This window comes from Eumetopias jubatus, unplaced genomic scaffold, assembly GCF_037043125.1.
Source record: "Eumetopias jubatus isolate StellerSeaLion01/CBP00866 unplaced genomic scaffold, mEumJub1_p1.0 scaffold_30, whole genome shotgun sequence".
Lineage (NCBI taxonomy): Eukaryota > Metazoa > Chordata > Mammalia > Carnivora > Otariidae > Eumetopias > Eumetopias jubatus.
Genome location: NW_028274836.1, coordinates 1,185,270 through 1,198,365, shown reverse-complemented (window position 1 = coordinate 1,198,365; position 13,096 = coordinate 1,185,270). Strand labels below are relative to the sequence as shown.

The 13,096-nt window shown below is 54.4% G+C and overlaps 3 protein-coding genes across 3 annotated transcripts; 1 reads left to right on the top strand and 2 right to left on the bottom strand.

Moving 5' to 3' along the window:
- Positions 1 to 6,135: 6,135 nt before the first annotated feature.
- On the bottom strand, positions 6,136 to 6,671 carry H2AC25 (H2A clustered histone 25). Its single transcript, XM_028094978.2, has one exon. The coding sequence runs from the start codon at positions 6,607 to 6,609 to the stop codon at positions 6,217 to 6,219; it is 393 nt and encodes a 130-aa protein (XP_027950779.1). The 5' UTR covers positions 6,610 to 6,671; the 3' UTR covers positions 6,136 to 6,216.
- Positions 6,672 to 6,882: 211 nt separating this feature from the next.
- On the top strand, positions 6,883 to 8,907 carry H2BC26 (H2B clustered histone 26). Its single transcript, XM_028094976.2, has one exon. It carries the CDS (start codon positions 6,922 to 6,924, stop codon positions 7,300 to 7,302), a length of 381 nt encoding a protein of 126 aa, XP_027950777.1. The 5' UTR covers positions 6,883 to 6,921; the 3' UTR covers positions 7,303 to 8,907.
- Positions 8,908 to 11,124: 2,217 nt separating this feature from the next.
- Positions 11,125 to 11,657, bottom strand: LOC114201989 (histone H2B type 1-F/J/L-like). Its single transcript, XM_028094975.2, has one exon. The coding sequence runs from the start codon at positions 11,655 to 11,657 to the stop codon at positions 11,277 to 11,279; it is 381 nt and encodes a 126-aa protein (XP_027950776.1). The 3' UTR covers positions 11,125 to 11,276.
- Positions 11,658 to 13,096: the final 1,439 nt, after the last annotated feature.

The window sequence follows — 13,096 nt, the reverse complement described above, 5'->3', positions numbered from 1 at the left end:
GGGCTCAGTCCCATATAGACTACAACACCCCTAGATCCGACGCCAGTGGCAAGTCCAGCTTCACGGTTAACTAGAATGTGCAGTTTACACAAAGATTACAACCATAAGGCTACGGAAGGATGTAAATAAGATTGTGCTGCCTTTTTACGGACCTGGGTGACCAGGAAAGCGCTGACCTATATGGCCTTTTGGGTCTTAAGCATATGTCTATCTGAAACGTTCAGATGTAGACGTGCGCGTATCCCTAGAAGCAGCAAAGAGGGAAACAGCGTGGACAGAGATCCGATGCGCTCGGAGCAGAGGGGAGGAGGGAAGATACGCAGCCGGGAAGGGGCGAGGGGAAAGCTGGGCGCTAAGGGGTGCTGGCGGAGCTCCATCCGTGCGCGCCGTGAAGAAAAGGCCTCGGCGAGCCGTCACCGGACAGACAGAACGATCCCTTTCCGGAAGAACGCACGTAGCGCTTGCATCTAACGAATGCGAGAAATCAGTGACGTGCAGCGTGCAGAACCCGGTCAGCGTCCGAGATTCGGAGCCCAGAGGAAGCAGGGCTGGGGCGCGGCGGCCACCGGGCCCACGATGGCGCTCAGCATCCCAAGGCCACCGGGGCGAATTCGCCTCCAGCGCGGTCAGGCGGAGAGCTTTTGAAATGACCAACCGGGAAACGTGCGCGAGCGTAAACAAGGGCCGCAACGGCCTCGGAGCTTTACCCAGCGAGTCGCGAGCGCAGCCCGCAGGAGCGGGGGCCTCCGCAACCCGGGATCCCTGCTTCCTTTGCGCTTTTGTGTTCCCGCCGCCCCGCATGCCCTCACTCCTGCCTCCCTGCCACCCGGCACCCCCACCGCGGCTCCCCGGAGCTCCGCCACCCTCAGGGGTTCCCCAAGCCTCCCTATCGAGCGCTGCCTTCCCGGACCTAGGACCCCAAAACCGAGCCTCGCGGCGATGAGCCGCCCGGCCCGGGGCGCTAGGCCCCCCCCAGCACGCCACCCCGCCCGGCGCGTCCGCGACAAGCCCGGGGAGGCCCAGCGCATGCGCCGCGGCCTGCGGGAGCGGCCCCGAGATGGCGACCCCGGCTTCAGAAGACATCATCAAGCCCAGTCCCTTTTTCCGTTTCAGCAAAAGCAGCCGTGCGCGCTCTCCCCGACCGCCCCTGAAGCTTCGCGAGCTCCGTCAAGTCTCGGAGCCTGCGGGAAGGTGGCGCTCATTCTGGAGTCCCTCATTTTCTTTTCTTGGTGACTTGTTGCCAGGCTAACACGGCACGTGTGCTGTCCCTGGACGGTTTCCGGGCCGTGATGCCTTCAAGGGCTTTGGTCGCTAGAGCGCCTCCGGCCAGACACGCACGTGGCGTGGGAGATGGCCATGTTTCACACACGCAGACGTGCACCCGGCTTCCCGCACACCTGTAGGGGCGCTCACCGCGCCGCGCCATTCCACGTGCACACGTGTCCTTGGGACTCAGGGCGCCCAGGGTTTCTCCTGCCGTGGGCGAGCTCTGAGAGTCCCGCACACTAGCCAGTGCAGTGAGGGGAGGAAACAGGAGTTCCACGGGGTTCCAGCTCACCTGCCCGGAGGTTGCTTCCAGCTACCGGGTGCAGCGGACACTGGAGGCCAATGGGCTCTCCGAAGTCGCTACCGGTCTTGGCACCGAAGGGCTCGCGGGCCCATCTGAGCTCTCAAACCAGGTGGGTTATTAAATCCATTGAACGCTCCCAGCAGAAGCAAGGTGGAGGAGATGGTGTCAGTGGGGAGGAGCACTGCCCCTCCCGGTCCCGGCACACCCGCCCCGTGCCCCTCCCGGTCCCGGGCACACCCGCCCCGTGGCCCTCCCCGCCCCGGGCACACCCGCCCCGTGGCCCTCCCCGCCCCGGGCACACCTGTCACGTGTCCGGTCATTTTCCCGCTGATGGTGGGGTCACCGGGGGTGCTGGGCCCATGCACACAGGTGTGGGGTCCCTGCCACTCCGGGATGGCTCACCTATGGAGAGTCCCAGAGGTGGCTAAGGCCTAACGGAAACTCAGGGCCTCAAAGGTGATTGCTTAGTGTCTACTGCATACTTAATAATCCTGAATATTTAGCTCCTCCGGTATACTTAACACTCACAAATACTTAGTGCCCAGAAGCCTCACATTTAACTACCCTGTGTCTTGCTTCTCTCGTATCTTTAAGCCCCACTCTCTCGCCTCACTTTTATCTATGCTTCCATCTTAGGAAATTCATCCATTCTCCTCCCCCCTTCCCCCCGCCCACTTTTTTTTTCTTGTCTTCTCCAGCAGAATAGAATCTTCTAAGACAATAGAACAAGTGCTGCCTCCAGGAGGCTGCATCCAGGTGGAGGGAATGAGGGTGCATGGAGCGGATGAACGGCAGAAGGGAGGCCTGGCCTGCCGAAAGCCAAGAGTGCTTCTTCACTGTGGAGTGTTGTGAGTTCTTGGCATGTTCTAGTCTAGTGCCTGATCCAGGGTGACCTTCTCATCTCAGGATCTTTAAATGACACCTGGAAAACCCCGTCCCCAAATAGGATCACAGTCACAAGTTCTGGCCATTAGAATGGGGTGTTTGGGGGGAGAGCACTACATATGGGATCCAGGACTAGGGTGTCTCCACGGAGAGGATCTGCCTCCCGACTTTCTGCATGTGCGGATGGTCTCCAGGTGGGCGTACCTGGCTGGGGGGACACTGAGGAGGGGCGGCCATGGGGGTGTGCCTTCGACGCAGGGTGCAGGCTGGGCCTCAGGGGTCCCGGGGACTCTGTCCTTGGGGGACGGCGTCAGGAAGCTGAACTGTCCTTGGAGTGAGACTATACATAAGGACACAAGGCACCCAGCCATGAGAAGGAGCGCCCTGCCCCTCCAGCGGCTGGGACGTTTTGGGCTGCTCCATCATCCCGCCGGAGAAAACTGGCAAGATGGCACCCAAGTAGGGCTGCCCCAGGGCTGGGGCGAGCCGCGGACGGGCACTGGGTAAGGAAAGGTGTCCTGGAGGCCCGAGGGCAGGGTTGGCAGGACAGGTGGTCACAGGCTCCACAGTCCCGGGGGAAGGAGGGAGGCGCCAGGATGTGGTCTCCCGAGAGCTGCCTGGGACCCAGCCACCCACGTGGAGGGGCGTGGGCCGAGGGGATGATGCAATTTTAAAACTTTTGCTGGGCAGGTGCGGGAGGAAAGCAAAGCTTCGGTGAGGCCTGGTGAGCAGTGCACAGAAACAGACCTTCCTGGGAGCATGAGGTCGATTCTGAGGACCAGGTCCGGGACCTCCATGCAAGGGAACAGCTCCGCTCAGCCTAGACCTGACAGCTCTCAGGCTGCGTGACCGAGTCCTCCTCAAGGCGTGTCCCCTAACACTCTAAATCAGGGTCTAAGCAAACACAGAAAACGAGGGGGTCCTTTTATGCTTATTCACTTGAAAGATTTTTTTAAAGTTTTATTTTTCATTTTTTAAAGCTTTTATTTAACCATTAGCGTGAGATCACGAGCGGGGGGGAGGGGCAAAATTGGGGAGAGGGAGAAGCAGACTCCCCGCTGAGCAGGAAGCCCCGCAACGTGGGGCTCAATCCCAGGACCCTGAGATCATGATCTGAGCCCAAGGCAGGCCCTTAACCGACTGAGCCACCCAGCGTCCCAGGCACCCCCCCTTGGGAGATTCTTGAACGTGCTGGAAATGAACAGAGCAAGGAGAGACCAGATGTGGGGCAGGCTGGGGACAGACCCATGCCCAGAAAAGCAGCAGGGTGAGTTATGGGACCTGGCCAAAGTGAGCGGAGAATTCCGGAAGTTGGAAGCACCTTCCTGGCAGTGGGTGTGGATGTTTTCGCATTCTTCCTGTGGGACTTTGTATCTCCTTGGCTCACCTTTCTGAATAAACTACTCACCCCACAGGGGCGTGGGCAGCACGACAGAGATAATCCCATGGCACTTGCCACAGGGAGCCGGGAACTGGCCTCGAAGCTCCGGCCTCCGCAGAGGCTGGTGGTGTGTTGCGCCATCCAACCTCCTTCCCTAGACCCTGGCAAGCACTGATCTGCTTCCCGCCTCTACGGATCTCTCTCTTCTGGCCATTTCTTATCAATGGGACCGTACCCTGCGTGGCCTTGTTGTCTGGCTTCCCGGATATGTGTTCGAGGTTCCGCCACGTGGTAGCGCTTGCCGGTGCGGCTGTCCTTGGCTGAATGACATTCTACTAAGCGCACAGAGCACAGTTAGTTTGCGCATACATTGCGGGGACTTTTGGGCTGTTTCCAGCTTTGGGATGTGAGCAATCTTGTGCTGCTGGGAATGTGCGAGTCACCGACTCATTGGGAGTGGGCCTGCTGGGCCACCTGGGGCTTTCTTACTGGAGCGAGGGTCTGATGGGCTTTGTCTTGCAGAGGTGGGCAGCTCTGAGGATTTTATCACATTTCTGAACCAGGAAACCCTCGCAAACGATCAGACGTTAGACCAGAGCCCTGCGATGGAACTTGAGGCGATGATAGAGCTAATCTGTTTCCCCGCTGTCCGATGTGTGGCTGGGGCGGCTAAGAAACTGTATCCGTGTGTTTCATTTTGTGTCATTGAAAACCGAACAGCCCTTGTTGCTTCTTGCTCTCCACAGGGGACAGCTCAGCCACCTTGGGGCTGCCTCCCTCTTAGCATCCCATTTCAGGAATGAAAAGTTGGGAGCTCCACAGGGACACTCGGCATACCCAAGCCCCCCTGCCCCCGAAAAACATTTCTTAAATACCACTGAAGGGTTTGACGACATACAATGACCAACACCGGTATCAACGCATAAACACAAATTTCAGCTAGAATTGAAGACCATCACTGGAAACAGAATGGCCAGCTCCATCTCCAGAAAGCTCTATAGTCTCTTGGACAGTCCATGCAGCCTGCATCACAGAAATGGGGCCCGCTCAGCCACCTGCTCTGCTGCGTCCCTCCACTGCAGGGGAGTCCTGTGCTCAGATGCACGTAGACAGAGCAGACTCGTACATCCCTGGTGTCTCCCTTTCACAGCACTAGGATATTTTCCTAAGACCAGCAGATGTGTGGTTAGCACCAGATGGTGTCTAGGCAGCCCTGGTTTGAGTAGACCTAATTTTAGTAAGTACAAATTATGTAATAATCCTGAATTGTCTTACCTGCCTGTCTTTATTGCTATAAAAAAGTAATGAAAACAATAAAGATAATGACAATAGGAACAACAACAGTTATCAGGCTCTCTCTGTGCCAGACATTGTTTTAAAGGAATTATTATGAATCAACCACTTAATCCCTCCTCCCCCATGAGGTGGGTGCTATGTACATTCTCATCACGTTGCCAGGACCCCTGGGATTGTCCAACTCCCGTTTATTACACAATATGCAGCTCATGAACAGCCCTCTTCTGAAATAGCCACATATGTATTACATAATCTGATCCTAACAATGTTCGCTGTACCCGTAACTAAATTCACAAACCTAGTGTTCCTGACCAAACTCAATAGACAAATTATTCTAGTCCCTAATTTTAGCTATCAGGTTAAGGGACTCGGATTCATGTTTGGCCAACCCCAATTGAGTAATTTAAATTCTCTTAAATCGTCATAAAGTTTACCCTCCCCTTAAAAACGACTTTCTTTTAAATGTTGCAAACGCCTCTAGAGCAAAAACCCTTTCCAAGATCTTAATCTCCACATTAGCTCATAACTCCAAAGCACCGGTTTCCAGAACTTTGCAACATCCAATCAGTCAAGCACCCTTCCATTTTTAAAGGTAAATCATAAGGTTTACGTAGCAGAACCTCAAGAAGCAGATTCTCCCTACACAGTACGTATTTTCAAAACCAGGTGAAACTGCCCGGTTATCCAGGCCCGGGAAAAGAACAGCCTGTACTTGGCGTCTAGATGTGACCGCATGACACTCTGCGCAGCCGAAGGCAGCGGTTAGCCGCGGGAACAGATACCCTCACGATGACCCGGACCGAGCCCGAGGCGTGGGGATGAGATTCAAAGGCAGACGGCAGACACGTGTCCGCTGGCATTTCCTGCGGCAAACGGACGCGGGAGCCCACCGCGCGCGTAGGCTCGCCCGGATCGTGCCTCGGGCCCGGCTCCCCGTGCGCCCGCGAGAACGCAGTCCTAAAACAAGGAAAGGATGCGTGCTCAGTGCGGCTCTTTTCTCGAGACTGTGGGTGGCTCTGAAAAGAGCCTTTGGTGTCACGGGGCGCCCGGGGCGCACGGCCGCTGCCAGCCCGCCTCCGCAGCCTCACTTGCCCTTGGCCTTGTGGTGGCTCTCAGTCTTCTTGGGCAGCAGCACGGCCTGGATGTTGGGCAGGACGCCGCCCTGCGCGATGGTCACGCGGCCCAGCAGCTTGTTGAGCTCCTCGTCGTTGCGGATGGCCAGCTGCAGGTGGCGCGGGATGATGCGCGTCTTCTTGTTGTCGCGCGCCGCGTTGCCCGCCAGCTCCAGGATCTCGGCCGTCAGGTACTCGAGCACGGCCGCCAGGTACACGGGGGCGCCGGCCCCGACACGCTCCGAGTAGTTGCCTTTACGGAGCAGGCGGTGCACGCGACCCACGGGGAATTGAAGGCCGGCCCGCGAGGAGCGCGACTTGGCCTTGGCGCGCGCCTTGCCGCCCTGCTTGCCTCGGCCGGACATTTCCAAGACGGGTGTCAGGGAAAGAAGAAGCCGAAAAACCCCGGCAAAGTAACGAAGGTACTGGCCTCTGTGAGCCCTTATATATGGTTCGGAGGTAGTCAAGCCGGCCTCGCCCGATTGGATAGCAATGGTGGCCAATCAGAAAAGGAGGCCTCCATCCCCCTAATTTGCATGCGCCTTTTCAGGTAGTGACGTTGCGCGGCACTTGAGCCTATCAGAAACGAGGAACTCTGGATCCTTCATTTGCATACAGGACGTATAAATACAGTTCCTCAGGACGTGGGCTCCTTTTGTTTGGAGAGGTCTGCCATCATGCCTGATCCGTCCAAGTCGGCCCCCGCGCCCAAGAAGGGCTCCAAGAAGGCCGTCACCAAGGCGCAGAAGAAGGACGGCAAGAAGCGCAAGCGCAGCCGCAAGGAGAGCTACTCCATCTACGTGTACAAGGTGCTGAAGCAGGTGCACCCCGACACCGGCATCTCGTCCAAGGCCATGGGCATCATGAACTCGTTCGTCAACGACATCTTCGAGCGCATCGCCAGCGAGGCGTCGCGCCTGGCGCATTACAACAAGCGCTCGACCATCACGTCCCGCGAGGTGCAGACGGCCGTGCGCCTGCTGCTGCCCGGGGAGCTGGCCAAGCACGCCGTGTCCGAGGGCACCAAGGCCGTCACCAAGTACACCAGCTCCAAGTGAGGCGCGCCCGGCGCCCCGGAACCCAAAGGCTCTTTTCAGAGCCACCCACACAATCGAAAAAGGGTTTCGAACACGGTGAAGGGTTGTCATGTGAACCAATTCCGTTGTGTGCGTCCGTTTCCTGGTTATCGGGTTTGTGTGTGCGCGCGCCTGTGCGTACGTGAGCAGAGAGGAAGAATGTGTAAGTGTTCTTTACGGAGGTCTGGGATGGTGGCCGTGGCCAGTGCGACCAAGGATCCCGTGTCCACCCTCCCCTTGGGGGCTATCAATGCATCGTTAGTCGAAGTAGGACCCTTGAGCTCTGCGTCCTCTGGTGGCTGCAGAGCGTATCCCCGGCGTTTGCGCGCGTGGACTCCCAGGCCGCGCACGGTCCGCGCGTGGCGTGCCCCTGTGGGTGAAGGGCGCGGGTCATTGCTTCCGTAAGGACCTCATGCGAGCCTTCCTTCCCCGGTGTCCCTGATGAATGGACTCCGGAGCTGAGGACTTGGTTGTTGCGCAGCCCGGGCGGTGGCGCCTGGAGCTGCATCCCTGCCTGGACCGGACATCTTTATTCTCAAGCAGGGGACATTTCCGGGAGGATATTTGCGTGGCTGGATCTTGCAGCGGCGTTGGAACCGAGAGGGAGACGGCAGCGTCCTGTGCGCGGGAGCCAGATGTGATAAGCCACTTCCTGCTGCGGGGATGGCTCAGGACAACAATTCCCTTTCTCTGTAATGCCTCCTTTTCTGAACAAATTGGCTCCTTCCCCTTTCAGCGACTTTGTTATTATATTCTGTGAAGCGTCAGTGACGTAGAATTCCCCCTTTCTTTGAATTTATGACATTTAATTTGGAAAGTGTTCTCTTGGTCCGAGAAAGCGCTGTGGCACGAAGAGTCTTCACTTGGGAAAAGACATCGCTTTGCCTTTTCCTTCACTTTGCTCTTCTTATTTGTAAACAAGGGATTTTTAATCGCTGCCTTGAGCGTGTTTGAGTCTTAGATGTATTGGAAGGTGGTGGCATTGATACACAATGAAAGAGAACAGTCGTGTTTCTGCAAACCGTCTCTCGGGAGGAGGCCGGTCGGGTATCGGGCTGGGCGGGAGGGTCTGGAGGGAACGTCGCCACCCGGGCGTCCTCCGCCCCAGCGGCTGGAAGCCCACCCACCCATTCCTTCTGCGTGGGTCCAATCTAAAGGGATTTAAAATCTCATGTTTTTCAGTTGACATCTAAAATACTTTTATCCTTAGTTCTAATAGTTAACAAGGATGCAAATCCCAACACAGGACGTTACCAACAAAAATTTTCCAAGAAACGTTGGAATATTTGTAAAGTTCTTGAGCTGTTACACATTTTCAAAAATTTTTTGATTGAGATATAGGTGATCACATCAATCTTTTCAAGGTATTTATTGAAATAGTAATTCGATACCATAATCAATTCATACAACACACGATCAAATTCTTCGTTAACACTGAGATGGTCTAGATGATCCTTTTTTTCTCCCTGAACTCATACCCATTGCACCTCTCAGATTTTCATCCAAATGTAAGATATGTTTTTAATTGTTTTATCTACTACCTTTCCTTATCCAAAAAAAAAATTAATAAAAGTTATGTAAATTGAAGTTTTAAAAATACTTAAAAAATCACCTGGGCAGTGCGCAATGGATGAAAACATAATTTTGGTACACAGTTATCAAAGATAGATAATTGTAATCCTCAAACAATCAGAATTTAATCTTGGTGCAACCTACGTCATTCAGTGAGATTGGTGGTGATGCTCCCTGCATTCGTTCAGTTTATGCCTCGATAGGCACATACAGTATTGTTATGGTTAGAGTGATACCGCTGTGCATCCTGGCTTACCCTTTACTTTCTTTTTTAGACACATGCTCTGAACCAGTATTTACAGACAAAACAAAACAAAACACCCAAAAACCCATAGTGACAGAAATTTTGTCATGGCTATTTTACTCCATTCTATCATTCCTAGTTATCCCAGCATTTGAAAACGGGTGAGGTATCATCAGAATCGACACCTTTAATTTTAAGAGATGTATGATTCATACTGAACACTGCAGAATCCAGCCCTCCACTATGAAGCAGGGGCCTCCTGATTGTGTCTGATCCCTCAGCCCACTACCCAGGTAGATTAGGAGTCAGCATCTTCATGAGGCAACAGGAAACTAGTCTCCCGGACCCACGTGATTCTCTGCCTGCATAATGAGCTTAAGACATAGGTTTAATGAAATGAAACTCGTCTCCACCAGTGTGTGAAATTGCTAGCAGTAGGCAACAAAAATAAAAAAGGAAAGTAAATCCCAAATACAACAGTATGCGAATGTTTTGTTGTGGGTAATGCAAAATGCAGATTAATTTCTCAGTCTTTTCGGGGCTCTGGCACACACACTTCATTAGCATGAAGAAAAAAAAAAAAGACGACTGCCTCTATGTGCTCAACAGTATGGTGGAGGCTGCAGACAGCCAGCCCCACAGCCCCGGTCGGAGCATGGGCCCGATTGGGCCCTCTCCTCCCAGGGAATCTGTTACGGGAGATGCAGGGTGAGAGTCCCTGCTGTTGAGAATTTATAAATCAAGAAAATGGAGGCAGATTGAATAGAGAGCCCACGTTTGTAATACTGCTACAACAGAGCAAGAGAAACGTGATTTACGTTAAGCTGGAGGTGGGAGCAAGAGGCTCGCTGGGTACTGACAGCACATAGGCTCGGAGAGGGAGGACCCAACACAATGGAAGAATTCTCCGGGCTTGAGATAAGGAAGTAAACGCTTAGATCTGGAAGGCACTGGAGGGATTTCACAGGTATCTTACCTGAGGCGCCTTTAAGAAACTCTCCCGACCCTCCATCTCAGCTAAAAATTTCAAGTCAATTTTGAGTGGGAGGGGCTATCCCTTTAATAAGAAAGCAAACAAACAGCTTACTGTGTAATAGGTTAAATGCTGAAGGAGGTGTGGCAGTCACCAGAGATGGTGTGAGGCCCCTAGGGCACAGGAATCAGGCCAAGGCCCGCCTGAGGGAACCAAGGCTTCCACCCAGATCCTGGGAGGCCTGCTGGCTTTCGGAGACTAGGGTGCTCTTGGAGGTGTGCTTTGTACGTCGGGAGTCACCAGTACCAGACGTTTTTAGGGCCAGGGAGCCGGATGTTTCAGTTATGAAGCAGGCACATTTTATCCCCTTTGCGTAACATTTACCTATTTGTTTTTGTTTTGTTTTCCTTAAATGCCCTCCATTCGTTTTGTTAAAAAGGCTCTTTCCACTGGGTGTTACACAGATACTGATAAAATATTAAACACATCTGGAACTAATGAACACAATAAAAAGGATATTTGGCCGCTTACTAGGCTTATGTTAAAAGTATACACGTTTTTCGAAAAAGGAAATAGCGGTATCCTAATAGGAAGGATTTTTGGCGGAGTAGGAGTTCGGAGGCCACGATCTGCGCTCCCGCCGTTTTGATTTTTGCAACAGAAACGCTCGATGCCCATAAAAAGCTGCTTCAACTCAACACTGCTTGAGGGAGCTGTGGCCAGAAGCTCCTGGTGCCCAGTGGGGCCAGGGAAGGACGCCACCACCAAAGCCGCACAACACCCGGAGCCTCACTACCATCGCGCCCAGCGCACCCCGACCTCACCCATTCAGGGACCGGGGCGGGGGGGTGGTGCTGCTGGGGAGGGTGGCCTGAGGACTTCCTGGAGGTGACGCGCGCCCTCACCCCACCGGGCCCCCGCCTTTATAAAGCCAAGGGCGCGCTCCCTCTGCCGCTGCTGGCTCGGTGGAGACTGAGGCGAGAGGCCTTTGCGGGATACACGCCTTTAGAGGAATTCAGCTTTAGACAAGTCTTGCGCCCCGTCGCGCACTCCAGTGCCCCAGGACCCCCATGGAGCAGCACTAGATTAGACCGGGTGGCACGCTCTTTTCTGAGCACAGAGGTGGCTCTGAAAAGAGCCTTTGGGTTCCGGGGCGCCGGGCGCGCCTCACTTGGAGCTGGTGTACTTGGTGACGGCCTTGGTGCCCTCGGACACGGCGTGCTTCGCCAGCTCCCCGGGCAGCAGCAGGCGCACGGCCGTCTGCACCTCGCGGGACGTGATGGTCGAGCGCTTGTTGTAATGCGCCAGGCGCGACGCCTCGCTGGCGATGCGCTCGAAGATGTCGTTGACGAACGAGTTCATGATGCCCATGGCCTTGGACGAGATGCCGGTGTCGGGGTGCACCTGCTTCAGCACCTTGTACACGTAGATGGAGTAGCTCTCCTTGCGGCTGCGCTTGCGCTTCTTGCCGTCCTTCTTCTGCGCCTTGGTGACGGCCTTCTTGGAGCCCTTCTTGGGCGCGGGCGCCGAGCGGGACGGCTCGGGCATGGCTGGCGGGGCGGCGGCGGGACGGCGCCCAGAGGCGCGCGGGCGGCTCCGGCAGCGCTATTTATGGTCTCCATATTCAAATGAAGGCTCCAAATCGCTGGAATCCGATTGGACGGCCGGCTGCGCCGCCGGGACCGCTAGGAATTTATGTAAATAGCAGACGCCGGTCTTCTCTCCTATTGGACGGTAATCCGACCAATCGGAAGACGCGTGTGCCGCGCGCGGGAGTCAGGTCTGAGGATCTTCGTGCCAGCCGGGAGAGGGCTCTTTGTCTAGTGGTAGGTTCTGGATGGGACAAAATAGGAACCGGAAAAAGGACGCCAAAATACGGAAATAAAAACCGGTTTAACCCCGCGTCTCCATCTTCTCCGGCCAAGGGCAAACACAATTCTGAGGCCAAAGGCTGGGGAGGAGAAGCTGATACTTACTGAGCAGAGGGGAATGGGGAAAAATTTAACTATTTCCCATCATATCGCCCCACCCCCACCCCAAGAGGCCAGTGTAAGAGTTCATGAGCAAATGCAAAGGGCTCTTTAGAAAACACCGAAAATTCATTAAGGTACTCGTATTGGAAGTGTAGCTACAGGGCAGGCGTTCAACCGGAGGGAGGAAATGAATCCGTTTCAAGGGAAAAAGTCCTTCAAATTGTTTTTTTGTCTTTTTTTTTAAGATTTCATTTATTTATTTGCGAGAGAGAGAATGAGAGATAGAAAGCATGAGAGGGAAGAGGGTCAGGGGGAGAAGCAGACTCCCCGCCGAGCAGGGAGCCCGATGCGGGACTCGATCCCGGGACTCCAGGATCACGACCTGAGCCGAAGGCAGTCGCCCAACCAACTGAGCCACCCAGGCGCCCTCTCCTTCACATTGTTAATTTCAACGCTGACGACTCCCCTTTGAAGTGACAGGTACATGCTAAGTGCTTGATACATGGGAGCTCATCTAGTCTGCCAAAACGTCCGACGGTTGGAGGCACCTGCCTGGCGCAGTGGGTTGAGCTGGACTCTTGGTTTCGGCTCAGGTGGGGATCTGGGGTCGTGATCTCTGGGTGGTGGGATTGAGCCCCGCAACAGTCTCCATGTCAGTGGGGAGTCTACTTGAAAATTCTCTCCCCTGCCCCCCCAATGGTGGGCACACGTGAGGACCCGCTCTCGCTCTCAAATAAATAAACCTTAAAAAAAAAAAAAATCCTGCAGGTAAGTGCTATTGTTCTCTAGGCATCAGAACACAGGCTTGTAGACCTGTTAAATGATAAGCCAAGGCCTGTTAAACATGTTAAGAATGTATTTGAGCAAAAATTGATTAGAATCAGGCAGCACCCAATTTAACAGATAGAAAGGAGTTCCAAGGAGCTGTACAAACTGAAAAACGTGTATAGGCAGAACTGAGTGTGAACAAGAACTCACGCGAAGCAAAGAAAGCAATATTGCAAGGTCCCTTTC

What these genes read in the sequence shown, in the direction of transcription:
- H2AC25 (XM_028094978.2), bottom strand. Translation starts at nt 6,609, where the DNA reads ATGTCCGGCCGAGGCAAGCAGGGCGGCAAGGCGCGCGCCAAGGCCAAG.
- H2BC26 (XM_028094976.2), top strand. Translation starts at nt 6,922, where the DNA reads ATGCCTGATCCGTCCAAGTCGGCCCCCGCGCCCAAGAAGGGCTCCAAG.
- LOC114201989 (XM_028094975.2), bottom strand. Translation starts at nt 11,657, where the DNA reads ATGCCCGAGCCGTCCCGCTCGGCGCCCGCGCCCAAGAAGGGCTCCAAG.